The following is a 26279-nucleotide window of genomic DNA, read 5'->3' as shown; positions in this document are numbered from 1 at the left end:
GTGTTTGGCTGTAATGCTGTGTCTGTGCGTGTGTTTGGCTGTAATGTTGTGTCTGTACGGTGTTTATTGTAATGCTGTGTCTGTACGTGTGTTCTCCAGGTTTGGCTGTAATGCTGTCTGCAGCGTGTGTTCTCCAGTGTTTGGTTGCACGCTGGGGTTCAGCGCAGGTTTCACGGGTAATGCTGTGTCTGTAGGGTGTCGATTGTAATGCTGTGTCCAGCGGTGTTTGTCGTAATGTCAGGTCCAGCATCGCAGGTTTGGCTTGCAATGCCGTGTCCAGCGCAGGTTCCAGCGTTTCATTGTAATGCTGTACTCCCGCCGCAGGTTTCATTGTAATGCTGTGTCCGGTAACGCGTTTCATTGCAATGCTGTGTCCAGCGCAGGTTTGGCTGTAATGCTGTCTTTAGCGCGGTGTCATTGCAATGTGTTTGCAGCTGTAATGCTGTGTCTGTACGTGTGTTTGGCTGTAATGCTGCGGTGTCTGTGCGTGTGTTCTCAGTGTTTGGCTGTAATGCTGTGTCGTGTGTTCTGTGTTTGGCTGTAATGCTGTGTCTGTGCGTGTGTTGGCTGTAATGCTGTGTCTTCAGGTGTGTGTTTGGCTGTAATGCTGTGTCTGTGCGTGTGTTTGGCTGTAATGCTGTGTCCGTAACGTGTGTTTGGCTGTAATGCTGTGTCTGTGCGTGTGTTTTGGCTGTAATGCTGTGTCTGTGCGTGTGTTTGGCTGTAATGCTGTGTCTGTGCGTGTGTTTGGCTGTAATGCTGTGTCCAGCGTGTGTTTGGCTGTAATGCTGTGTGTGCGTGTGTTTGGCTATGTAATGCTGTGTCTGTGCGTGTGTTTGGCTGTAATGCTGTGTGTCTGTGCGTGTGTTTGGCTGTAATGCTGTGTCTCACGTGTGTTTGGCTTGTAATGCTGTGTCTGTGCCGTGTGTTCTCCAGTGTTTGGCTGTAATGCTGTGTCTGTAACGTGTGTTTTGGCTAAAATGACGTGTCTGTGCGTATGTGTTTGGCTGTAATGCTGTGTCTGCCACGCAGTGTTCATTGTAATGCTGTGTCTGTGCGTGTGGCTGTAATGTGCCTGTCTGTGCGTGTGTTTGGCTGCAATGCTGTGTCTGTGCGTGTGTTTGGCTGTAATGCTGTGTCTGTGCGTGGTTTGGCTGTAATGCTGTGTCTTTACGTGTGTTTCATTGTAATGCTGTGTCTGTGCGTGTGTTTGGCTGTAATGCTGTGTCTGTGCGTGTGTTTAGCTGTAATGTCAGTGTCTGTGTGTGTTTACTGTAATGCTGTGTCTGTGCGTGTGTTTGGCTGTAATGTCAGTCTGTGCGTGTGTTTGGCTGTAATGTCTGTGTCTGTGTGTGTGTTTGGCTGTAATGATGTGTCTGTACGTGTGTTTGGCTGTAATTGCTGTGTCTGTACGTGTGTTTGGCTGTAATGCTGTGTCTGTGCGTGTGTTCTTGCAGTGTGTTGGCTGTAATGCTGTGTCTGTGCGTGTGTTTGGCTTGTACTGCTGTGTCTGTGCGTGTGTTTCGCTGTAATGCTGTGTCTTTACGTGTGTTGGCTGTAATGCTGTGTCTGTGTGTTTTCTGTAATGTTGTGGCCAGCTGTAGGTTTGTTCTCAGTGTTTGTGCTGTAATGCTGTGTCTTTACGTGTGTTTGGCTGTAATGCTGTGTCTGTGCGTATGTTTGGCTGTAATGCTCATGTCTGTCAGCGTGTTTGGCTGTAATGCTGTGTCCAGCGGTGTTTGGCTGTGTGCTGTGTCTGTGCGTGTGTGTTTGGCTGTAATGCTGTGTCTGTGCGTGTTCTCCAGTGTTGGCTGTAATGCTGTGTCTGTGCGTGTGTTTGGCTGTAATGCTGTGTCTGTACGTGTGTTTGGCTGTAATGCTGTGTCTGTACGTGTGTTCTCCAGTGTTTGGCTGTAATGCTGTCTGTGCGTGTGTTCTCCAGTGTTTGGCTGTAATGCTGTGTCTGTGCGTGTGTTTGGCTGTAATGCTGTGTCTGTAGGTGTGTTTGGCTGTAATGCTGTGTCTGTGCGTGTGTTTGGCTGTAATGCTGTGTCTGTACGTGTGTTTGGCTGTAATGCTGTGTCTGTGCGTGTGTTCTCCAGTGTTTGGCTGTAATGCTGTGTCTTTACGTGTGTTTGGCTGTAATGCTGTGTCTGTACGTGTGTTTGGCTGTAATGCTGTGTCTGTGCGTGTGTTTGGCTGTAATGCTGTGTCTGTGCGTGTGTTTGGCTGTAATGCTGTGTCTGTAGGTGCGTGTGTTTGGCTGTAATGCTGTGTCTGTACGTGTGTTTGGCTGTAATGCTGTGTCTGTGTGTGTTTGGCTGTAATGCTGTGTCTTACGTGTGTTTAGCTGTAATGCTGTGTCTTTACGTGTGTTTGGCTGTAATGCTGTGTTTGGCTGTACGTGTGTTTGGCTGTAATGCTGTGTCTGTGCGTGTGTTCTCCAGTGTTTGGCTGTAATGCTGTGTCTGTACGTGTGTTTGGCTGTAATGCTGTGTCTGTGCGTGTGTTTGGCTGTAATGCTGTGTCTTTACGTGTGTTTGGCTGTAATGCTGTGTCTGTGCGTGTGTTTGGCTGTAATGCTGTGTCTGTGCGTGTGTTTGGCTGTAATGCTGTGTCTGTGCGTGTGTTTGGCTGTGTCTGTGTCTGTGCGTGTGTTTGGCTGTGTGTCTGTGCGTGTGTTTGGCTGTAATGCTGTGTCTGTGCGTGTGTTTGGCTGTAATGCTGTGTCTGTGCGTGTGTTTGGCTGTAATGCTGTGTCTGTGCGTGTGTTTGGCTGTAATGCTGTTCTGTGTGTTTGCTGTAATGCTGTGTCTGTGCGTGTGTTTGGCTGTAATGCTGTGTCTGTGTTCGTGTGTTTGGCTGTAATGCTGTGTCTGTCGTGTGTTTGGCTGTAATGCTGTGTCTGTGCGTGTGTTTGGCTGTAATGCTGTGTCTGTACGTGTGTTTGGCTGTAATGCTGTGTCTGTGCGTGTGTTTGGCTGTAATGCTGTGTCTGTGCGTGTGTTTGGCTGTAATGCTGTGTCTGTACGTGTGTTTGGCTGTAATGCTGTGTCTGTGCGTGTGTTTGGCTGTAATGCTGTGTCTGTGCGTGTGTTTGGCTGTAATGCTGTGTCTGTCGTGTGTTTGGCTGTAATGCTGTGTCTGTGCGTGTGTTTGGCTGTAATGCTGTGTCTGGTGTGTTTGGCAATGCTGTGTCTGTAATGCGTCTGTGTGTTTGGCTGTAATGCTGTGTCTGTGCGTGTGTTTGGCTGTAATGCTGTGTCTGTGCGTGTGTTTGGCTGTAATGCTGTGTCTGTGCGTGTGTTTGGCTGTAATGCTGTGTCTGTGCGTGTGTTTGGCTGTAATGCTGTGTCTGTGCGTGTGTTTGGCTGTAATGCTGTGTCTGTACGTGTGTTTGGCTGTAATGCTGTGTCTGTGCGTGTGTTCTCCAGTGTTTGGCTGTAATGCTGTGTCTGTGCGTGTGTTTGGCTGTAATGCTGTGTCTGTACGTGTGTTTGGCTGTAATGCTGTGTCTGTACGTGTGTTTGGCTGTAATGCTGTGTGTACGTGTGTTTGGCTGTAATGCTGTGTCTGTGCGTGTGTTTGTGTTTGGCTGTAATGCTGTGTCTGTGCGTGTGTTTGGCTGTAATGCTGTGTGTGCGTGTGTTTGGCTGTAATGCTGTGTCTGTGCGTGTGTTTGGCTGTAATGCTGTGTCTGTGCGTGTGTTTGGCTGTAATGCTGTGTCTGTGTGTGTGTTTGTGCTGTAATGCTGTGTCTGTGCGTGTGTTCTCCAGTGCTGTAATGCTGTGTCTGTGCGTGTGTTTGGCTGTAATGCTGTGTCTGTAGGTGTGTTTGGCTGTAATGCTGTGTCTGTGCGTGTGTTTGGCTGTAATGCTGTGTCTGTTCGTGTGTTTGGCTGTAATGCTGTGTCTGTGCGTGTGTTCTCTGTCTGTAGTGTTTTGGCTGTAATGCTGTGTCTGTGCGTGTGTTTGGCTGTAATGCTGTGTCTGTACGTGTGTTTGGCTGTAATGCTGTGTCTGTGCGTGTGTTTGGCTGTAATGCTGTGTCTGTGCGTGTGTTTGGCTGTAATGCTGTGTCTGTGCGTGTGTTTGGCTGTAATGCTGTGTCTGTACGTGTGTTTGGCTGTAATGCTGTGTCTGTGCGTGTGTTTGGCTGTAATGCTGTGTCTGTGCGTGTGTTTGGCTGTAATGCTGTGTCTGTGCGTGTGTTTGGCTGTAATGCTGTGTCTGCGTGTGTTTGGCTGTAATGCTGTGTCTGTACGTGTGTTTGGCTGTAATGCTGTGTCTGTGCGTGTGTTTGGCTGTAATGCTGTGTCTGTACGTGTGTTTGGCTGTAATGCTGTGTCTGTGCGTGTGTTTGGTTTGGCTGTAATGCTGTGTCTGTGCGTGTGTTTGGCTGTAATGCTGTGTCTGTGCGTGTGTTTGGCTGTAATGCTGTGTCTGTATGTGTGTTTGGCTGTAATGCTGTGTCTGTGCGTGTGTTTGGCTGTAATGCTGTGTCTGTGCGTGTGTTTGGCTGTAATGCTGTGTCTGTGCGTGTGTTTGGCTGTAATGCTGTGTCTGTGCGTGTGTTTGGCTGTAATGCTGTGTCTGTGCGTGTGTTTGGCTGTAATGCTGTGTCTGTGCGTGTGTTTTGGCTGTAATGCTGTGTCTGTGTTTGGCGTGTGTTTGCGTGTGTTTGGCTGTAATGCTGTGTCTGTGCGTGTGTTTGGCTGTAATGCTGTGTCTGTGCGTGTGTTTGGCTGTAATGCTGTGTCTGTGCGTGTGTTTGGCTGTAATGCTGTGTCTGTGCGTGTGTTTGGCTGTAATGCTGTGTCTGTGCGTGTGTTTGGCTGTAATGCTGTGTCTGTGCGTGTGTTCTCAGTGTTTGGCTGTAATGCTGTGTCTGTACGTGTGTTTGGCTGTAATGCTGTGTCTGTGCGTGTGTTTCCAGTGTTTGGCTGTAATGCTGTGTCTGTACGTGTGTTTGGCTGTAATGCTGTGTCTGTGCGTGTGTTTGGCTGTAATGTGTCTGCTCGTGTGTTTGGCTGTGTCTGTCTGCGTGTGTTTGGCTGTAATGCTGTGTCTGTGCGTGTGTTTGGCTGTAATGCTGTGTCTGTATGTGTGTTTGGCTGTAATGCTGTGTCTGTGCTGTGTGTTTTTGGCTGTAATGCTGTGTCTGTGTGTGTTTGGCTGTAATGCTGTGTCTGTGCGTGTGTTTGGCTGTAATGCTGTGTCTGTGCGTGTGTTTGGCTGTAATGCTGTGTCTGTGCGTGTGTTTGGCTGTAATGCTGTGTCTGTGCGTGTGTTTGGCTGTAATGTAATGTCTGTGTCTGTGCGTGTCTGTTGTGGCTGTAATGCTGTGTCTGTGCGTGTGTTTGGCTGTAATGCTGTGTCTGTACGTGTGTGTTTGGCTGTAATGCTGTGTCTGTGCGTGTGTTTGGCTGTAATGCTGTGTCTGTGCGTGTGTTGCTGTGTCTGTTGTTTGCTGTAATGCTGTGTCTGTGCATGTGTTTGGCTGTAATGCTGTGTCTGTGCGTGTGTTTGGCTGTAATGCTGTGTCTGTGCGTGTGTTTGTGTTTGGCTGTAATGCTGTGTCTGTGCGTGTGTTTGGCTGTAATGCTGTGTCTGTGCGTGTGTTTGGCTGTAATGCTGTGTCTGTGCGTGTGTTTGGCTGTAATGCTGTGTCTGTATGTGTGTTTGGCTGTAATGCTGTGTCTGTGCGTGTGTTTGGCTGTAATGCTGTGTCTGTACGTGTGTTTGGCTGTAATGCTGTGTCTGTACGTGTGTTTGGCTGTAATGCTGTGTCTGTGCGTGTGTTTGGCTGTAATGCTGTGTCTGTGCGTGTGTTTGGCTGTAATGCTGTGTCTGTTGGCTGTAATGCTGTGTCTGTGCGTGTGTTTGGCTGTAATGCTGTGTCTGTGCGTGTGTTTGGCTGTAATGCTGTGTCTGTGCGTGTGTTTGGCTGTAATGCTGTGTCTGTGCGTGTGTTTGGCTGTAATGCTGTGTCTGTGCGTGTGTTTGGCTGTAATGCTGTGTCTGTGCGTGTGTTTGGCTGTAATGCTGTGTCTGTGCGTGTGTTTGGCTGTAATGCTGTAATGTGTCTGTGCGTGTGTTTGGCTGTAATGCTGTGTCTGTGCGTGTGTTTGGCTGTAATGCTGTGTCTGTGCGTGTGTTTGGCTGTAATGCTGTGTCTGTACGTGTGTTTGGCTGTAATGCTGTGTCTGTGCGTGTGTTTGGCTGTAATGCTGTGTCTGTGCGTGTGTTTGGCTGTAATGCTGTGTCTGTACGTGTGTTTGGCTGTAATGCTGTGTCTGTGCGTGTGTTTGGCTGTAATGCTGTGTCTGTGCGTGTGTTTGGCTGTAATGCTGTGTCTGTGCGTGTGTTTGGCTGTAATGCTGTGTCTGTGCGTGTGTTTGGCTGTAATGCTGTGTCTGTGCGTGTGTTCTGTAATGCTGTGTCTGTGTTTGTGTTTGGCTGTAATGCTGTGTCTGTGCGTGTGTTTGGCTGTAATGCTGTGTCTGTGCGTGTGTTTGGCTGTAATGCTGTGTCTGTGCGTGTGTTTGGCTGTAATGCTGTGTCTGTGCGTGTGTTTGGCTGTAATGCTGTGTCTGTGCGTGGCTGTAATGCTGTGTCCAGTGTTTGGCTGTAATGCTGTGTCTGTGCGTGTGTTTGGCTGTAATGCTGTGTCTGTAATGCGTGTGTTTGGCTGTAATGCTGTGTCTGTGCGTGTGTTTGGCTGTAATGCTGTGTCTGTACGTGTGTTTGGCTGTAATGCTGTGTCTGTGCGTGTGTTTGGCTGTAATGCTGTGTCTGTGCGTGTGTTTGGCTGTAATGCTGTGTCTGTGCGTGTGTTTGGCTGTAATGCTGTGTCTGTGCGTGTGTTTGGCTGTAATGCTGTGTCTGTGCGTGTGTTTGGCTGTAATGCTGTGTCTGTGCGTGTGTTTGGCTGTAATGCTGTGTCTGTGCGTGTGTTTGGCTGTAATGCTGTGTCTGTGCGTGTGTTTGGCTGTAATGCTGTGTCTGTGCGTGTGTTTCCAGTGTTTGCTGTAATGCTGTGTCTGTGCGTGTGTTTGGCTGTAATGCTGTGTCTGTACGTGTGTTTGGCTGTAATGCTGTGTCTGTGCGTGTGTTCTCCAGTGTTTGGCTGTAATGCTGTGTCTGTGCGTGTGTTTGGCTGTAATGCTGTGTCTGTGCGTGTGTTTGGCTGTAATGCTGTGTCTGTGCGTGTGTTTGGCTGTAATGCTGTGTCTGTACGTGTGTTTGGCTGTAATGCTGTGTCTGTGCGTGTGTTTGGCTGTAATGCTGTGTCTGTGCGTGTGTTTGTGTTTTGGCTGTAATGCTGTGTCTTTACGTGTGTTTGGCTGTAATGCTGTGTCTGTGCGTGTGTTTGGCTGTAATGCTGTGTCTGTGCGTGTGTTTGGCTGTAATGCTGTGTCTGTGCGTGTGTTTGGCTGTAATGCTGTGTCTGTGCGTGTGTTTGGCTGTAATGCTGTGTCTGTGCGTGTGTTTGGCTGTAATGCTGTGTCTGTGCGTGTGTTTGGCTGTAATGCTGTGTCTGTACGTGTGTTTGGCTGTAATGCTGTGTCTGTGCGTGTGTTTGGCTGTAATGCTGTGTCTGTGCGTGTGTTTGGCTGTAATGCTGTGTCTGTACGTGTGTTTGGCTGTAATGCTGTGTCTGTGCGTGTGTTTGGCTGTAATGCTGTGTCTGTGCGTGTGTTTGGCTGTAATGCTGTGTCTGTACGTGTGTTTGGCTGTAATGCTGTGTCTGTACGTGTGTTTGGCTGTAATGCTGTGTCTGTACGTGTGTTTGGCTGTAATGCTGTGTCTGTGCGTGTGTTTGGCTGTAATGCTGTGTCTTTACGTGTGTTTGGCTGTAATGCTGTGTCTGTACGTGTGTTTGGCTGTAATGATGTGTCTGTGCGTGTGTTTGGATGTAATGCTGTGTCTTTACGTGTGTTTGGCTGTAATGCTGTGTCTGTGCGTGTGTTTGGCTGTAATGCTGTGTCTGTACGTGTGTTTGGCTGTAATGCTGTGTCTGTGCGTGTGTTTGGCTGTAATGCTGTGTCTGTGCGTGTGTTTGGCTGTAATGCTGTGTCTGTGCGTGTGTTTGGCTGTAATGCTGTGTCTGTGCGTGTGTTTGGCTGTAATGCTGTGTCTGTGCGTGTGTTTGGCTGTAATGCTGTGTCTGTGCGTGTGTTTGGCTGTAATGCTGTGTCTGTACGTGTGTTTGGCTGTAATGCTGTGTCTGTGCGTGTGTTTGGCTGTAATGCTGTGTCTGTACGTGTGTTTGGCTGTAATGCTGTGTCTGTGCGTGTGTTTGGCTGTAATGCTGTGTCTGTGCGTGTGTTTGGCTATAATGCTGTGTCTGTGCGTGTGTTTGGCTGTAATGCTGTGTCTGTGCGTGTGTTTGGCTGTAATGCTGTCTGTGCGTGTGTTTGGCTGTAATGCTGTGTCTGTGCGTGTGTTTGGCTGTAATGCTGTGTCTGTGCGTGTGTTTGGCTGTAATGTTGTGTCTGTAATGCTGTGTCTGTAATGCGTGTGTCTGTGCGTGTGTTTGGCTGTAATGCTGTGTCTGTACGTGTGTTTAATGCTGTGTCTGTGCTGTGTTTGGCTGTAATGCGTGTGTTTTTGGCTGTAATGCTGTGTCTGTGCGTGTGTTTGGCTGTAATGCTGTGTCTGTACGTGTGTTTGGCTGTAATGCTGTGTTTGGCTGTAATGCTGTGTCTGTGCGTGTGTTCTCCAGTGTTTGGCTGTAATGCTGTGTCTGTACGTGTGTTTGGCTGTAATGCTGTGTCTGTGCGTGTGTTTGGCTGTAATGCTGTGTCTGTGCGTGTGTTTGGCTGTAATGCTGTGTCTGTGCGTGTGTTTGGCTGTAATGCTGTGTCTGTGCGTGTGTTTGGCTGTAATGCTGTGTCTGTGCGTGTGTTTGGCTGTAATGCTGTGTCTGTGCGTGTGTTTGGCTGTAATGCTGTGTCTGTACGTGTGTTTGGCTGTAATGCTGTGTCTGTGCGTGTGTTTGGCTGTAATGCTGTGTCTGTGTCTGTGTGTTTGGCTGTAATGCTGTGTCTGTGCGTGTGTTTGGCTGTAATGCTGTGTCTGTGCGTGTGTTTGGCTGTAATGCTGTGTCTGTGCGTGTGTTTGGCTGTAATGCTGTGTCTGTACGTGTGTTTGGCTGTAATGCTGTGTCTACGTGTGTTTGGCTGTAATGCTGTGTCTGTACGTGTGTTTGGCTGTAATGCTGTGTCTGTGCGTGTGTTTGGCTGTAATGCTGTGTCTGTGCGTGTGTTTGGCTGTAATGCTGTGTCTGTACGTGTGTTTGGCTGTAATGCTGTGTCTGTGCGTGTGTTTGGCTGTAATGCTGTGTCTGTACGTGTGTTTGGCTGTAATGCTGTGTCTGTGCGTGTGTTTGGCTGTAATGCTGTGTCTGTGCGTGTGTTTGGCTGTAATGCTGTGTCTGTGCGTGTGTTTGGCTGTAATGCTGTGTCTGTGCGTGTGTTTGGCTGTAATGCTGTGTCTGTGCGTGTGTTTGGCTGTAATGCTGTGTCTGTGCGTGTGTTTGGCTGTAATGCTGTGTCTGTGCGTGTGTTTGGCTGTAATGCTGTGTCTGTGCGTGTGTTTGGCTGTAATGCTGTGTCTGTGCGTGTGTTTGGCTGTAATGCTGTGTCTGTGCGTGTGTTTGGCTGTAATGCTGTGTCTGTGCGTGTGTTTGGCTGTAATGCTGTGTCTGTACGTGTGTTTGGCTGTAATGCTGTGTCTGTGCGTGTGTTTGGCTGTAATGCTGTGTCTGTGCGTGTGTTTGGCTGTAATGCTGTGTCTGTGCGTGTGTTTGGCTGTAATGCTGTGTCTGTACGTGTGTTTGGCTGTAATGCTGTGTCTGTACGTGTGTTTGGCTGTAATGCTGTGTCTGTGCGTGTGTTCTGTGTTCTGTAATGCTGTGTCTGTAGTGTTTGGCTGTAATGCTGTGTCTGTGCGTGTGTTTGGCTGTAATGCTGTGTCTGTGCGTGTGTTTGGCTGTAATGCTGTGTCTGTGCGTGTGTTTGGCTGTAATGCTGTGTCTGTGCGTGTGTTTGGCTGTAATGCTGTGTCTGTGCGTGTGTTTGGCTGTAATGCTGTGTCTGTGCGTGTGTTTGGCTGTAATGCTGTGTCTGTGCGTGTGTTTGGCTGTAATGCTGTGTCTGTGCGTGTGTTTGTAATGCTGTGTCTGCTGTAATGCTGTGTCTGTGCGTGTGTTTGGCTGTAATGCTGTGTCTGTACGTGTGTTTGGCTGTAATGCTGTGTCTGTGCGTGTGTTTGGCTGTAATGCTGTGTCTGTGCGTGTGTTTGGCTGTAATGCTGTGTCTGTGCGTGTGTTTGGCTGTAATGCTGTGTCTGTACGTGTGTTTGGCTGTAATGCTGTGTCTGTGTTTGGCTGTAATGTGTTCTGTGCGTGTGTTTGGCTCTGTGTCTTTATGTGTTTGCTGTGTCTGTACGTGTGTTTGGCTGTAATGCTGTGTCTGTGCGTGTGTTTGGCTGTAATGCTGTGTCTGTACGTGTGTTTGGCTGTAATGCTGTGTCTGTGCGTGTGTTTGGCTGTAATGCTGTGTCTGTACGTGTGTTTGGCTGTAATGCTGTGTCTGTGCGTGTGTTTGGCTGTAATGCTGTGTCTGTGCGTGTGTTTGGCTGTAATGCTGTGTCTGTGCGTGTGTTTGGCTGTAATGCTGTGTCTGTGCGTGTGTTTGGCTGTAATGCTGTGTCTGTGCGTGTGTTTGGCTGTAATGCTGTGTCTGTGCGTGTGTTTGGCTGTAATGCTGTGTCTGTACGTGTGTTTGGCTGTAATGCTGTGTCTGTGCGTGTGTTTGGCTGTAATGCTGTGTCTGTGCGTGTGTTTGGCTGTAATGCTGTGTCTGTGCGTGTGTTTGGCTGTAATGCTGTGTCTGTGCGTGTGTTTGGCTGTAATGCTGTGTCTGTACGTGTGTTTGGCTGTAATGCTGTGTCTGTGCGTGTGTTTGGCTGTAATGCTGTGTCTGTACGTGTGTTTGGCTGTAATGCTGTGTCTGTGCGTGTGTTTGGCTGTAATGCTGTGTCTGTGCGTGTGTTTTTGGCTGTAATGCTGTGTCTGTGCGTGTGTTTGGCTGTAATGCTGTGTCTGTGCGTGTGTTTGGCTGTAATGCTGTGTGTACTGTGTCTGTAATGCTGTGTTTGGCTGTAATGCTGTGTCTGTGCGTGTGTTTGGCTGTAATGCTGTGTCTGTGCGTGTGTTTGGCTGTAATGCTGTGTCTGTGCGTGTGTTTGGCTGTAATGCTGTGTCTGTGTTTGGCTGCGTGTGTTTGGCTGTAATGCTGTGTCTGTGCGTGTGTTTGGCTGTAATGCTGTGTCTGTGCGTGTGTTTGGCTGTAATGCTGTGTCTGTACGTGTGTTTGGCTGTAATGCTGTGTCTGTACGTGTGTTTGGCTGTAATGCTGTGTCTGTACGTGTGTTTGGCTGTAATGCTGTGTCTGTGCGTGTGTTTGGCTGTAATGCTGTGTGTTGTGTTCTGTGTTTGGCTGTAATGCTGTGTCTGTACGTCTGTGTCTGTGTGTTTTGGCTGTGTAATGTAATGCTGTGTCTGTGTTTGGCTGTAATGTGTCTGTACGTGTTTTGGCTGTAATGCTGTGTCTGTACGTGTGTTTGGCTGTAATGCTGTGTCTGTGTTTGGCGTGTGTTTGCTGTAATGCTGTGTCTGTGCGTGTGTTTGGCTGTAATGCTGTGTCTGTGCGTGTGTTTGGCTGTAATGCTGTGTCTGTGCGTGTGTTTGGCTGTAATGCTGTGTCTGTACGTGTGTTTGGCTGTAATGCTGTGTCTGTGCGTGTGTTTGGCTGTAATGCTGTGTCTGTACGTGTGTTTGGCTGTAATGCTGTGTCTGTACGTGTGTTTTGCTGTGGCTGTAATGCTGTGTCTGTGCGTGTGTTTGGCTGTAATGCTGTGTCTGTGCGTGTGTTTGGCTGTAATGCTGTGTCTGTACGTGTGTTTGGCTGTAATGCTGTGTCTGTGCGTGTGTTTGGCTGTAATGCTGTGTCTGTGCGTGTGTTTGGCTGTAATGCTGTGTCTGTACGTGTGTTTGGCTGTAATGCTGTGTCTGTGCGTGTGTTTGGCTGTAATGCTGTGTCTGTGCGTGTGTTTGGCTGTAATGCTGTGTCTGTGCGTGTGTTTGGCTGTAATGCTGTGTCTGTGTTCGTGTGTTTGGCTGTAATGCTGTGTCTGTGCGTGTGTTTGGCTGTAATGCTGTGTCTGTACGTGTGTTTGGCTGTAATGCTGTGTCTGTACGTGTGTTTGGCTGTAATGCTGTGTCTGTGCGTGTGTTTGGCTGTAATGCTGTGTCTGTGCGTGTGTTTGGCTGTAATGCTGTGTCTGTGCGTGTGTTTGGCTGTAATGTGTTTGGCTGTGTTTGGCTGTGTCTGTGTCGTGTGTTTGGCTGTAATGCTGTGTCTGTGCGTGTGTTTGGCTGTAATGCTGTGTCTGTGCGTGTGTTTGGCTGTAATGCTGTGTCTGTGCGTGTGTTTGGCTGTAATGCTGTGTCTGTGCGTGTGTTTGGCTGTAATGCTGTGTCTGTGCGTGTGTTTGGCTGTAATGCTGTGTCTGTGCGTGTGTTTGGCTGTAATGCTGTGTCTGTGCGTGTGTTTGGCTGTAATGCTGTGTCTGTGCGTGTGTTTGGCTGTAATGCTGTGTCTGTGCGTGTGTTTGGCTGTAATGCTGTGTCTGTAATGCGTGTGTTTGTGTTTGGCTGTAATGCTGTGTCTGTGTGTGTTTGGCTGTAATGCTGTGTCTGTGCGTGTGTTTGGCTGTAATGCTGTGTCTGTACGTGTGTTTGGCTGTAATGCTGTGTCTGTGCGTGTGTTTGGCTGTAATGCTGTGTCTGTGCGTGTGTTTGGCTGTAATGCTGTGTCTGTGCGTGTGTTTGGCTGTAATGCTGTGTCTGTGCGTGTGTTTGGCTGTAATGCTGTGTCTGTACGTGTGTTTGGCTGTAATGCTGTGTCTGTGCGTGTGTTTGGCTGTAATGCTGTGTCTGTGCGTGTGTTTGGCTGTAATGTGTTTGGCTGTGTCTGTGTCTGTGCGTGTGTTTGGCTGTAATGCTGTGTCTGTGCGTGTGTTTGGCTGTAATGCTGTGTCTGTGCGTGTGTTTGGCTGTAATGCTGTGTCTGTGCGTGTGTTTGGCTGTAATGCTGTGTCTGTACGTGTGTTCTCCAGTGTTTGTGTTTGGCTGTAATGCTGTGTCTTTACGTGTGTTTGGCTGTAATGCTGTGTCTGTCTGTGTTTGGCGTGTGTTCTCCAGTGTTTGGCTGTAATGCTGTGTCTGTGTGTGTTCTGTAGTGTTTGGCTGTAATGCTGTGTGTGTTGGCTGTAATGCTGTGTCTGTGCGTGTGTTTGGCTGTAATGCTGTGTCTGTGCGTGTGTTTGGCTGTAATGCTGTGTCTGTGCGTGTGTTTGGCTGTAATGCTGTGTCTGTACGTGTGTTTGGCTGTAATGCTGTGTCTGTGCGTGTGTTTGGCTGTAATGCTGTGTCTGTGCGTGTGTTTGGCTGTAATGCTGTGTCTGTGCGTGTGTTTGGCTGTAATGCTGTGTCTGTGCGTGTGTTTGGCTGTAATGCTGTGTCTGTGCGTGTGTTTGGCTGTAATGCTGTGTCTGTGCGTGTGTTTGGCTGTAATGCTGTGTCTGTACGTGTGTTTGGCTGTAATGCTGTGTCTGTGCGTGTGTTTGGCTGTAATGCTGTGTCTGTGCGTGTGTTTGGCTGTAATGCTGTGTCTGTGCGTGTGTTTGGCTGTAATGCTGTGTCTGTACGTGTGTTTGGCTGTAATGCTGTGTCTGTACGTGTGTTTGGCTGTAATGCTGTGTCTGTAATGTGTGTTCTGTGTTTGGCTGTAATGCTGTGTCTTTGCGTGTGTTTGGCTGTAATGCTGTGTCTGTGCGTGTGTTTGGCTGTAATGCTGTGTCTGTGCGTGTGTTTGGCTGTAATGCTGTGTCTGTGCGTGTGTTTGGCTGTAATGCTGTGTCTGTACGTGTGTTTGGCTGTAATGCTGTGTCTGTACGTGTGTTTGGCTGTAATGCTGTGTCTGTGCGTGTGTTTGGCTGTAATGCTGTGTCTGTACGTGTGTTTGTGCTGTAATGCTGTGTCTGTGCGTGTGTTTGGCTGTAATGCTGTGTGTGCGTGTGTTCGTGTGTTTGGCTGTAATGCTGTGTCTGTACGTGTGTTTGGCTGTAATGCTGTGTCTGTATGCGTGTGTTTGGCTGTAATGCTGTGTCTGTACGTGTGTTTGGCTGTAATGCTGTGTCTGTGCGTGTGTTTGGCTGTAATGCTGTGTCTGTACGTGTGTTTGGCTGTAATGCTGTGTCTGTGCGTGTGTTGCTGTGTCTGTAATGTGTTTGGCTGTGTGCTGTGTCTGTGCGTGTGTTTGGCTGTAATGCTGTGTCTGTGCGTGTGTTTGGCTGTAATGCTGTAATGCTTTGTGTCTGTGTCTGTGTGTTTGGCTGTAATGCTGTGTCTGTGCGTGTGTTTGGCTGTAATGCTGTGTCTGCGTGTGTTTGGCTGTAATGCTGTGTCTGTGCGTGTGTTTGGCTGTAATGATGTGTCTGTGCGTGTGTTTGGCTGTAATGCTGTGTCTGTGCGTGTGTTTGGCTGTAATGCTGTGTCTGTGCGTGTGTTTGGCTGTAATGCTGTGTCTGTACGTGTGTTTGGCTGTGTCTGTGCGTGTGTTTGGCTGTAATGCTGTGTCTGTGCGTGTGTTTGGCTGTAATGCTGTGTCTTTGCGTGTGTTTGGCTGTAATGCTGTGTGTGCGTGTGTTCTCCAGTGTTTGGCTGTAATGCTGTGTCTTTACGTGTGTTTGGCTGTAATGCTGTGTCTGTACGTGTGTTCTCCAGTGTTTGGCTGTAATGCTGTGTCTGTGCGTGTGTTCTCCAGTGTTTGGCTGTAATGCTGTGTCTGTGCGTGTGTTCTCCAGTGTTTGGCTGTAATGCTGTGTCTGTGCGTGTGTTTGGCTGTAATGCTGTGTCTGTACGTGTGTTTGGCTATAATGCTGTGTCTGTGCGTGTGTTTGGCTGTAATGCTGTGTCTGTGCGTGTGTTTGGCTGTAATGCTGTGTCTGTGCGTGTGTTTGGCTGTAATGCTGTGTCTGTGCGTGTGTTTGGCTGTAATGCTGTGTCTGTGCGTGTGTTTGGCTGTAATGCTGTGTCTGTGCGTGTGTTTGGCTGTAATGCTGTGTCTGTACGTGTGTTTGGCTGTAATGCTGTGTCTGTGCGTGTGTTTGGCTGTAATGTTGTGTCTGTGCGTGTGTTTGGCTGTAATGCTGTGTCTGTGCGTGTGTTTGGCTGTAATGCTGTGTCTGTACGTGTGTTTGGCTGTAATGCTGTGTCTGTACGTGTGTTTGGCTGTAATGCTGTGTCTGTGCGTGTGTTCTCCAGTGTTTGGCTGTAATGCTGTGTCTTTACGTGTGTTTGGCTGTAATGCTGTGTCTGTGCGTGTGTTTGGCTGTAATGCTGTGTCTGTGCGTGTGTTTGGCTGTAATGCTGTGTCTGTGCGTGTGTTTGGCTGTAATGCTGTGTCTGTGCGTGTGTTTGGCTGTAATGCTGTGTCTGTACGTGTGTTTGGCTGTAATGCTGTGTCTGTGCGTGTGTTTGGCTGTAATGATGTGTCTGTGCGTGTGTTTGGATGTAATGCTGTGTCTGTACGTGTGTTTGGCTGTAATGCTGTGTCTACGTGTGTTTGGCTGTAATGCTGTGTCTGTACGTGTGTTTGGCTGTAATGCTGTGTCTGTGCGTGTGTTTGGCTGTAATGCTGTGTCTGTGCGTGTGTTTGGCTGTAATGCTGTGTCTGTACGTGTGTTTGGCTGTAATGCTGTGTCTGTGCGTGTGTTTGGCTGTAATGCTGTGTCTGTGCGTGTGTTTGGATGTAATGCTGTGTCTTTACGTGTGTTTGGCTGTAATGCTGTGTCTGTGCGTGTGTTTGGCTGTAATGCTGTGTCTGTACGTGTGTTTGGCTGTAATGCTGTGTCTGTGCGTGTGTTTGGCTGTAATGCTGTGTCTGTACGTGTGTTTGGCTGTAATGCTGTGTCTGTACGTGTGTTTGGCTGTAATGCTGTGTCTGTGCGTGTGTTTGGCTGTAATGCTGTGTCTGTGCGTGTGTTTGGCTGTAATGCTGTGTGTACGTGTGTTTGGCTGTAATGCTGTGTCTGTGCGTGTGTTCTCCAGTGTTTGGCTGTAATGCTGTGTCTGTGCGTGTGTTCTCCAGTGTTTTGCTGTAATGCTGTGTCTGTGCGTGTGTTTGGCTGTAATGCTGTGTCTGTGCGTGTGTTTGGCTGTAATGCTGTGTCTGTACGTGTGTTTGGCTGTAATGCTGTGTCTGTACGTGTGTTTGGCTGTAATGCTGTGTCTGTGCGTGTGTTTGGCTGTAATGCTGTGTCTGTATGTGTGTTTGGCTGTAATGCTGTGTCTGTACGTGTGTTTGGCTGTAATGCTGTGTCTGTACGTGTGTTTGGCTGTAATGCTGTGTCTGTGCGTGTGTTTGGCTGTAATGCTGTGTCTGTACGTGTGTTTGGCTGTAATGCTGTGTCTGTGCGTGTGTTTGGCTGTAATGCTGTGTCTGTGCGTGTGTTTGGCTGTAATGCTGTGTCTGTACGTGTGTTTGGCTGTAATGCTGTGTCTGTACGTGTGTTTGGCTGTAATGCTGTGTCTGTGCGTGTGTTTGGCTGTAATGCTGTGTCTTTACGTGTGTTTGGCTGTAATGCTGTGTCTGTACGTGTGTTTGGCTGTAATGCTGTGTCTGTGCGTGTGTTTGGCTGTAATGCTGTGTCTGTACGTGTGTTCTCCAGTGTTTGGCTGTAATGCTGTGTCTGTGCGTGTGTTTGGCTGTAATGCTGTGTGTGCGTGTGTTCTCCAGTGTTTGGCTGTAATGCTGTGTCTTTACGTGTGTTTGGCTGTAATGCTGTGTCTGTACGTGTGTTTGGCTGTAATGCTGTGTCTGTACGTGTGTTTGGCTGTAATGCTGTGTCTGTACGTGTGTTTGGCTGTAATGCTGTGTCTGTACGTGTGTTTGGCTGTAATGCTGTGTCTGTGCGTGTGTTTGGCTGTAATGCTGTGTCTGTACGTGTGTTTGGCTGTAATGCTGTGTCTGTGCGTGTGTTTGGCTGTAATGCTGTGTCTGTACGTGTGTTTGGCTGTAATGCTGTGTCTGTGCGTGTGTTTGGCTGTAATGCTGTGTCTGTACGTGTGTTCGGCTGTAATGCTGTGTCTGTGCGTGTGTTTGGCTGTAATGCTGTGTCTGTGCGTGTGTTTGGCTGTAATGCTGTGTCTGTGCGTGTGTTTGGATGTAATGCTGTGTCTGTATGTGTGTTTGGCTGTAATGCTGTGTCTGTACGTGTGTTTGGCTGTAATGCTGTGTCTGTGCGTGTGTTTGGCTGTAATGCTGTGTCTGTGCGTGTGTTTGGCTGTAATGCTGTGTCTGTACGTGTGTTTGGCTGTGTCTGTGCGTGTGTTTGGCTGTAATGCTGTGTCTGTGCGTGTGTTTGGCTGTAATGCTGTGTCTGTGTTTGTGCGTGTGTTTGGCTGTAATGCTGTGTGTGCTGTGTCTCCAGTGTTTGGCTGTAATGCTGTGTCTGTACGTGTGTTTGGCTGTAATGCTGTGTCTGTACGTGTGTTCTCCAGTGTTTGGCTGTAATGCTGTGTCTGTGTAATGTGTTCTCCAGTGTTTGGCTGTAATGCTGTGTCTGTGCGTGTGTTTGGCTGTAATGCTGTGTCTGTGCGTGTGTTTGGCTGTAATGCTGTGTCTGTGCGTGTGTTTGGCTGTAATGCTGTGTCTGTGCGTGTGTTTGGCTGTAATGCTGTGTCTGTACGTGTGTTTGGTGTTCTCCAGTGTTTGGCTGTAATGCTGTGTCTGTACGTGTGTTTGGCTGTAATGCTGTGTCTGTGCGTGTGTTTGGCTGTAATGCTGTGTCTGTGCGTGTGTTTGGCTGTAATGCTGTGTCTGTGCGTGTGTTTGGCTGTAATGCTGTGTCTGTGCGTGTGTTTGGCTGTAATGCTGTGTCTGTGCGTGTGTTTGGCTGTAATGCTGTGTCTGTACGTGTGTTTGGCTGTAATGCTGTGTCTGTGCGTGTGTTTGGCTGTAATGCTGTGTCTGTATGTGTGTTTGGCTGTAATGCTGTGTCTGTGCGTGTGTTTGGCTGTAATGCTGTGTCTGTGCGTGTGTTTGGCTGTAATGCTGTGTCTGTGCGTGTGTTTGGCTATAATGCTGTGTCTGTGCGTGTGTTTGGCTGTAATGCTGTGTCTGTACGTGTGTTTGGCTCTGTGTCTGTTTTTTGGCTGTAATGCTGTGTCTGTGCGTGTGTTTGGCTGTAATGCTGTGTCTGTGCGTGTGTTTGGCTGTAATGCTGTGTCTGTGTGTTTGGCGTGTGTTTGGCTGTAATGCTGTGTCTGTATGTGTGTTTGGCTGTAATGCTGTGTCTGTGCGTGTGTTTGGCTGTAATGCTGTGTCTGTGCGTGTGTTTGGCTATAATGCTGTGTCTGTGCGTGTGTTTGGCTATAATGCTGTGTCTGTACGTGTGTTCTCCAGTTTTTGGCTGTAATGCTGTGTCTGTGCGTGTGTTTGGCTATAATGCTGTGTCTGTACGTGTGTTTGGCTGTAATGCTGTGTCTGTGCGTGTGTTTGGCTATAATGCTGTGTCTGTGCGTGTGTTTGGCTATAATGCTGTGTCTGTACGTGTGTTTGGCTGTAATGCTGTGTCTGTACGTGTGTTCTCCAGTGTTTGGCTGTAATGCTGTGTCTGTACGTGTGTTTGGCTGTAATGCTGTGTCTGTACGTGTGTTCTCCAGTGTTTGGCTGTAATGCTGTGTCTGTGCGTGTGTTCTCCAGTGTTTGGCTGTAATGCTGTGTCTGTACGTGTGTTTGGCTGTAATGCTGTGTCTGTACGTGTGTTCTCCAGTGTTTGGCTGTAATGCTGTGTCTGTGCGTGTGTTTGGCTGTAATGCTGTGTCTGTGCGTGTGTTCTCCAGTGTTTGGCTGTAATGCTGTGTCTGTACGTGTGTTTGACTGTAATGCTGTGTCTGTGCGTGTGTTTGGCTGTAATGCTGTGTCTGTGCGTGTGTTTGGCTGTAATGCTGTGTCTGTGCGTGTGTTCTCCAGTGTTTGGCTGTAATGCTGTGTCTGTACGTGTGTTTGGCTGTAATGCTGTGTCTGTGCGTGTGTTTGGCTGTAATGCTGTGTCTGTGCGTGTGTTTGGCTGTAATGCTGTGTCTGTACGTGTGTTTGGCTATAATGCTGTGTCTTTACGTGTGTTTGGCTGTAATGCTGTGTCTGTACGTGTGTTTGGCTGTAATGCTGTGTCTTTACGTGTGTTTGGCTGTAATGCTGTGTCTGTACGTGTGTTTGGCTGTAATGCTGTGTCTGTACGTGTGTTTGGCTGTAATGCTGTGTCTGTACGTGTGTTTGGCTGTAATGCTGTGTCTGTACGTGTGTTCTCCAGTGTTTGGCTGTAATGCTGTGTCTGTACGTGTGTTTGGCTGTAATGCTGTGTCTGTACGTGTGTTCTCCAGTGTTTGGCTGTAATGCTGTGTCTGTGCGTGTGTTTGGCTGTAATGCTGTGTCTGTACGTGTGTTTGGCTGTAATGCTGTGTCTGTACGTGTGTTTGGCTGTAATGCTGTGTCTGTGCGTGTGTTTGGCTGTAATGCTGTGTCTGTGCGTGTGTTTGGCTGTAATGCTGTGTCTGTGCGTGTGTTTGGCTGTAATGCTGTGTCTGTACGTGTGTTCTCCAGTGTTTGGCTGTGTCTGTACGTGTGTTTGGCTGTAATGCTGTGTCTGTGCGTGTGTTTGGCTGTAATGCTGTGTCTGTGCGTGTGTTTGGCTGTAATGCTGTGTCTGTGCGTGTGTTTGGCTGTAATGCTGTGTCTGTGCGTGTGTTTGGCTGTAATGATGTGTCTTTGCGTGTGTTTGGCTGTAATGCTGTGTGTGTGCGTGTGTTTGGCTGTAATGCTGTGTCTTTGCGTGTGTTTGGCTGTAATGCTGTGTCTGTGTGTGTGTTTGGCTGTAATGCTGTGTCTTTACGTGTGTTTGGCTATAATGCTGTGTCTGTGCGTGTGTTTGGCTGTAATGCTGTGTCTGTGCGTGTGTTTGGCTGTAATGCTGTGTCTGTACGTGTGTTTGGCTGTAATGCTGTGTCTACGTGTGTTTGGCTGTAATGCTGTGTCTGTACGTGTGTTCTCCAGTGTTTGGCTGTAATGCTGTGTCTGTGCATGTGTTCTCCAGTGTTTGGCTATAATGCTGTGTCTGTACGTGTGTTTGGCTGTAATGCTGTGTCTTTATGTGTGTTTGGCTGTAATGCTGTGTCTACATGTGTTTGGCTGTAATGCTGTGTCTGTGCGTGTGTTCTCCAGTGTTTGGCTGTAATGCTGTGTCTGTGCGTGTGTTTGGCTGTAATGATGTGTCTTTGCGTGTGTTTGGCTGTAATGCTGTGTCTGTGCGTGTGTTTGGCTGTAATGCTGTGTCTTTGCGTGTGTTTGGCTGTAATGCTGTGTCTGTGCGTGTGTTTGGCTGTAATGCTGTGTCTTTACGTGTGTTTGGCTGTAATGCTGTGTCTGTGCGTGTGTTTGGCTGTAATGCTGTGTCTGTACGTGTGTTTGGCTGTAATGCTGTGTCTGTGCGTGTGTTTGGATGTAATGCTGTGTCTGTACGTGTGTTTGGCTGTAATGCTGTGTCTGTACGTGTGTTTGGCTGTAATGCTGTGTCTGTGCGTGTGTTTGGCTGTAATGCTGTGTCTGTACGTGTGTTTGGCTGTAATGCTGTGTCTGTACGTGTGTTTGGCTGTAATGCTGTGTCTGTGCGTGTGTTTGGCTGTAATGCTGTGTCTGTACGTGTGTTTGGCTGTGTCTGTACGTGTGTTTTGCTGTAATGCTGTGTCTGTGCGTGTGTTTGGCTGTAATGCTGTGTCTGTACGTGTGTTTGGCTGTAATGCTGTGTCTGTACGTGTGTTTGGCTATAATGCTGTGTCTGTACGTGTGTTTGGCTGTAATGCTGTGTCTGTGCGTGTGTTTGGCTGTGTCTGTACGTGTGTTTGGCTGCAATGCTGTGTGTACGTGTGTTTGGCTGTAATGCTGTGTCTGTGCGTGTGTTTGGCTGTGTCTGTACGTGTGTTTGGCTGTAATGCTGTGTCTGTGCGTGTGTTTGGCTGTAATGCTGTGTCTGTGCGTGTGTTTGGCTGTAATGCTGTGTCTGTGCGTGTGTTTGGCTGTAATGCTGTGTCTGTGCGTGTGTTTGGCTGTAATGCTGTGTCTGTACGTGTGTTTGGCTGTAATGCTGTGTCTGTGCGTGTGTTTGGCTGTAATGCTGTGTCTGTACGTGTGTTTGGCTGTGTCTGTACGTGTGTTTGGCTGTAATGCTGTGTCTGTGCGTGTGTTTGGCTGTAATGCTGTGTCTGTACGTGTGTTTGGCTGTAATGCTGTGTCTGTACGTGTGTTTGGCTGTAATGCTGTGTCTGTGCGTGTGTTTGGCTGTAATGCTGTGTCTGTACGTGTGTTTGGCTGTAATGCTGTGTCTGTACGTGTGTTTGGCTGTAATGCTGTGTCTGTACGTGTGTTTGGCTGTAATGCTGTGTCTGTGCGTGTGTTTGGCTGTGTTTGTGCTGTAATGCTGTGTCTGTACGTGTGTTTGGCTGTAATGCTGTGTCTGTACGTGTGTTTGGCTGTAATGCTGTGTCTGTACGTGTGTTTTGGCTGTAATGCTGTGTCTGTACGTGTGTTTGGCTGTAATGCTGTGTCTGTACGTGTGTTTGGCTGTAATGTACGTGTGTCTGTGCTGTGTCTGTACGTGTGTTTGGCTGTAATGCTGTGTCTGTGCGTGTGTTCTCCAGTGTTTGGCTGTAATGCTGTGTCTGTACGTGTGTTTGGCTGTAATGCTGTGTCTGTGCGTGTGTTTGGCTGTAATGCTGTGTCTGTACGTGTGTTTGGCTGTAATGCTGTGTCTGTACGTGTGTTTGGCTATAATGCTGTGTCTGTGCGTGTGTTTGGCTGTAATGCTGTGTCTGTACGTGTGTTTGGCTGTGTCTGTACGTGTGTTTGGCTGTAATGCTGTGTCTGTGCGTGTGTTTGGCTGTAATGCTGTGTCTGTACGTGTGTTTGGCTGTAATGCTGTGTCTGTACGTGTGTTTGGCTGTAATGCTGTGTCTGTGCGTGTGTTTGGCTGTAATGCTGTGTCTGTACGTGTGTTTGGCTGTAATGCTGTGTCTGTACGTGTGTTTGGCTGTAATGCTGTGTCTGTACGTGTGTTTGGCTGTAATGCTGTGTCTGTACGTGTGTTTGGCTGTAATGCTGTGTCTGTACGTGTGTTTGGCTGTAATGCTGTGTCTGTACGTGTGTTTGGCTGTAATGCTGTGTCTGTACGTGTGTTTGGCTGTAATGCTGTGTCTGTACGTGTGTTTGGCTGTAATGCTGTGTCTGTGCGTGTGTTCTCCAGTGTTTGGCTGTAATGCTGTGTCTGTACGTGTGTTTGGCTGTAATGCTGTGTCTGTGCGTGTGTTTGGCTGTAATGCTGTGTCTGTACGTGTGTTTGGCTGTAATGCTGTGTCTGTACGTGTGTTTGGCTGTAATGCTGTGTCTGTGCGTGTGTTTGGCTGTAATGCTGTGTCTGTACGTGTGTTTGGCTGTAATGCTGTGTCTGTGCGTGTGTTTGGCTGTAATGCTGTGTCTGTGCGTGTGTTTGGCTGTAATGCTGTGTCTGTACGTGTGTTTGGCTGTAATGCTGTGTCTGTACGTGTGTTTGGCTGTAATGCTGTGTCTGTACGTGTGTTTGGCTGTAATGCTGTGTCTGTACGTGTGTTTGGCTGTAATGCTGTGTCTGTACGTGTGTTTGGCTGTAATGCTGTGTCTGTACGTGTGTTTGGCTGTAATGCTGTGTCTGTACGTGTGTTTGGCTGTAATGCTGTGTCTGTACGTGTGTTTGTGCTGTAATGCTGTGTCTGTACGTGTGTTTGGCTGTAATGCTGTGTCTGTACGTGTGTTTGGCTGTAATGCTGTGTCTGTACGTGTGTTTGGCTGTAATGCTGTGTCTGTGCGTGTGTTTGGCTGTAATGCTGTGTCTGTACGTGTGTTTGGCTGTAATGCTGGCTGTAATGCTGTGTCTGTGCGTGTGTTTGGCTGTAATGCTGTGTCTGTACGTGTGTTTGGCTGTAATGCTGTGTCTGTGCGTGTGTTTGGCTGTAATGCTGTGTCTGTGCGTGTGTTTGGCTGTAATGCTGTGTCTGTACGTGTGTTTGGCTGTAATGCTGTGTCTGTACGTGTGTTTGGCTGTAATGCTGTGTCTGTACGTGTGTTTGGCTGTAATGCTGTGTCTGTACGTGTGTTTTGCTGTAATGCTGTGTCTGTGCGTGTGTTTGGCTGTAATGCTGTGTCTGTACGTGTGTTTGGCTGTAATGCTGTGTCTGTACGTGTGTTTGGCTATAATGCTGTGTCTGTACGTGTGTTTGGCTGTAATGCTGTGTCTGTGCGTGTGTTTGGCTGTGTCTGTACGTGTGTTTGGCTGTAATGCTGTGTGTACGTGTGTTTGGCTGTAATGCTGTGTCTGTGCGTGTGTTCTCCAGTGTTTGGCTGTAATGCTGTGTCTGTGCGTGTGTTTGGCTGTAATGCTGTGTCTGTGCGTGTGTTTGGCTGTAATGCTGTGTCTGTGCGTGTGTTTGGCTGTAATGCTGTGTCTGTGCGTGTGTTTGGCTGTAATGCTGTGTCTGTACGTGTGTTTGGCTGTAATGCTGTGTCTGTACGTGTGTTTGGCTGTAATGCTGTGTCTGTGCGTGTGTTTGGCTGTAATGCTGTGTCTGTACGTGTGTTTGGCTGTAATGCTGTGTCTGTGCGTGTGTTTGGCTGTAATGCTGTGTCTGTACGTGTGTTTGGCTGTAATGCTGTGTCTGTACGTGTGTTTGGCTGTAATGCTGTGTCTGTGCGTGTGTTTGGCTGTAATGCTGTGTCTGTACGTGTGTTTGGCTGTAATGCTGTGTCTGTGCTGTGTCTGTACGTGTGTTTGGCTGTAATGCTGTGTCTGTACGTGTGTTTGGCTGTAATGCTGTGTCTGTACGTGTGTTTGGCTGTAATGCTGTGTCTGTACGTGTGTTTGGCTGTAATGCTGTGTCTGTGCGTGTGTTTGGCTGTAATGCTGTGTCTGTGTTTGGCTGTAATGCGTGTGTTTGGCTGTAATGCTGTGTCTGTACGTGTGTTTGGCTGTAATGCTGTGTCTGTGCGTGTGTTTGTTCTGCTGTGTCTGTAGTGTGTTTGGCTGTAATGCTGTGTCTGTACGTGTGTTTGGCTGTAATGCTGTGTCTGTTGTGTTTGCTGTAATGCTGTGTCTGTGCGTGTGTTTGGCTGTAATGCTGTGTCTGTGCGTGTGTTTGGCTGTAATGCTGTGTCTGTGCGTGTGTTTGGCTGTAATGCTGTGTCTGTAATGCGTGTGTTTGTTTGCTGTAATGCTGTGTCTGTGCGTGTGTTTGGCTGTAATGCTGTGTCTGTGCGTGTGTTTGGCTGTAATGCTGTGTCTGTGCGTGTGTTTGGCTGTAATGCTGTGTCTGTACGTGTGTTTGGCTGTAATGCTGTGTCTGTACGTGTGTTTGGCTGTAATGCTGTGTCTGTACGTGTGTTTGGCTGTAATGCTGTGTCTGTACGTGTGTTTGGCTGTAATGCTGTGTCTGTACGTGTGTTTGGCTGTAATGCTGTGTCTGTACGTGTGTTTGGCTGTAATGCTGTGTCTGTACGTGTGTTTGGCTGTAATGCTGTGTCTGTACGTGTGTTTGGCTGTAATGCTGTGTCTGTACGTGTGTTTGGCTGTAATGCTGTGTCTGTACGTGTGTTTGGCTGCTGTAATGCTGTGTCTGTACGTGTGTTTGGCTGTAATGCTGTGTACGTGTGTTTGGCTGTAATGCTGTGTCTGTACGTGTGTTTGGCTGTAATGCGTGTCTGCGTTGTTTGGCTGTAATGCTGTGTGTGTTTGGCTGTAATGCTGTGTCTGTTGTGTTTGGCTGTAATGCTGTGTCTGTGCGTGTGTTTGGCTGTAATGCTGTGTCTGTACGTGTGTTTGGCTGTAATGCTGTGTCTGTACGTGTGTTTGGCTGTAATGCTGTGTCTGTACGTGTGTTTGGCTGTAATGCTGTGTCTGTACGTGTGTTTGGCTGTAATGCTGTGTCTGTACGTGTGTTTGGCTGTAATGCTGTGTCTGTACGTGTGTTTGGCTGTAATGCTGTGTCTGTACGTGTGTTTGGCTGTAATGCTGTGTCTGTACGTGTGTTTGGCTGTAATGCTGTGTCTGTACGTGTGTTTGGCTGTAATGCTGTGTCTGTACGTGTGTTTGGCTGTAATGCTGTGTCTGTACGTGTGTTTGGCTGTAATGCTGTGTCTGTGCGTGTGTTTGGCTGTAATGCTGTGTCTGTACGTGTGTTTGGCTGTAATGCTGTGTCTGTGCGTGTGTTTGGCTGTAATGCTGTGTCTGTGCGTGTGTTTGGCTGTAATGCTGTGTCTGTACGTGTGTTTGGCTGTAATGCTGTGTCTGTACGTGTGTTTGGCTGTAATGCTGTGTGTCTGTTTGTGTTTGGCTGTAATGCTGTGTCTGTACGTGTGTTTGGCTGTAATGCTGTGTCTGTACGTGTGTTTGGCTGTAATGCTGTGTGTTTGGCTGTAATGCTGTGTCTGTGCGTGTGTTTGGCTGTAATGCTGTGTCTGTGCGTGTGTTTGGCTGTAATGCTGTGTCTGTACGTGTGTTTGGCTGTAATGCTGTGTCTGTACGTGTGTTTGGCTGTAATGCTGTGTCTGTACGTGTGTTTGGCTGTAATGCTGTGTCTGTGCGTGTGTTTGGCTGTAATGCTGTGTCTGTGCGTGTGTTTGGCTGTAATGCTGTGTCTGTACGTGTGTTTGGCTGTAATGCTGTGTCTGTACGTGTGTTTGGCTATAATGCTGTGTCTGTACGTGTGTTTGGCTGTAATGCTGTGTCTGTGCGTGTGTTTGGCTGTAATGCTGTGTCTGTACGTGTGTTTGGCTGTAATGCTGTGTCTGTGCGTGTGTTTGGCTGTAATGCTGTGACTGTGTTCTTCAGATTGCTGGAGGATTACCTGCAGGCCCTAGAGGGAGTGAAGAAGAACCTGCTTAAGAAGTCATCTCCTAACAGCCTGACCTTCGTAGGGGAGCTGTCCCATGGTCAGTTCAGCCCCAAAATGGTTAGTATACGAACTATGCACACCAGATGAGTGTGGGTGAAAGAGCTGATGTTTTCTCTAAATCAACGGAACCTCAAGATTTTCTTTGAGGGAGGTTTGCACCCCTGTTTAAGGT

General features: G+C 48.2%; 1 protein-coding gene across 2 annotated transcripts in view; it reads left to right on the top strand.

Moving 5' to 3' along the window:
• Window positions 1–26279, top strand: part of LOC115111439 (endoplasmic reticulum mannosyl-oligosaccharide 1,2-alpha-mannosidase-like) — a 61721-nt gene that overhangs the window by 30115 nt on the left and 5327 nt on the right. For both annotated transcript variants that reach the window (XM_029637480.2, XM_029637479.2), the window contains exon 11: window positions 26044–26164. In XM_029637480.2, coding sequence (XP_029493340.1) covers window positions 26044–26164 — 121 coding nt within the window. The remainder of the gene's footprint in view (window positions 1–26043; window positions 26165–26279) is intronic.

This window comes from Oncorhynchus nerka, linkage group LG27 (genome assembly GCF_034236695.1).
Source record: "Oncorhynchus nerka isolate Pitt River linkage group LG27, Oner_Uvic_2.0, whole genome shotgun sequence".
Lineage (NCBI taxonomy): Eukaryota > Metazoa > Chordata > Actinopteri > Salmoniformes > Salmonidae > Oncorhynchus > Oncorhynchus nerka.
This window is presented reverse-complemented; position numbering and strand designations above follow the sequence as displayed.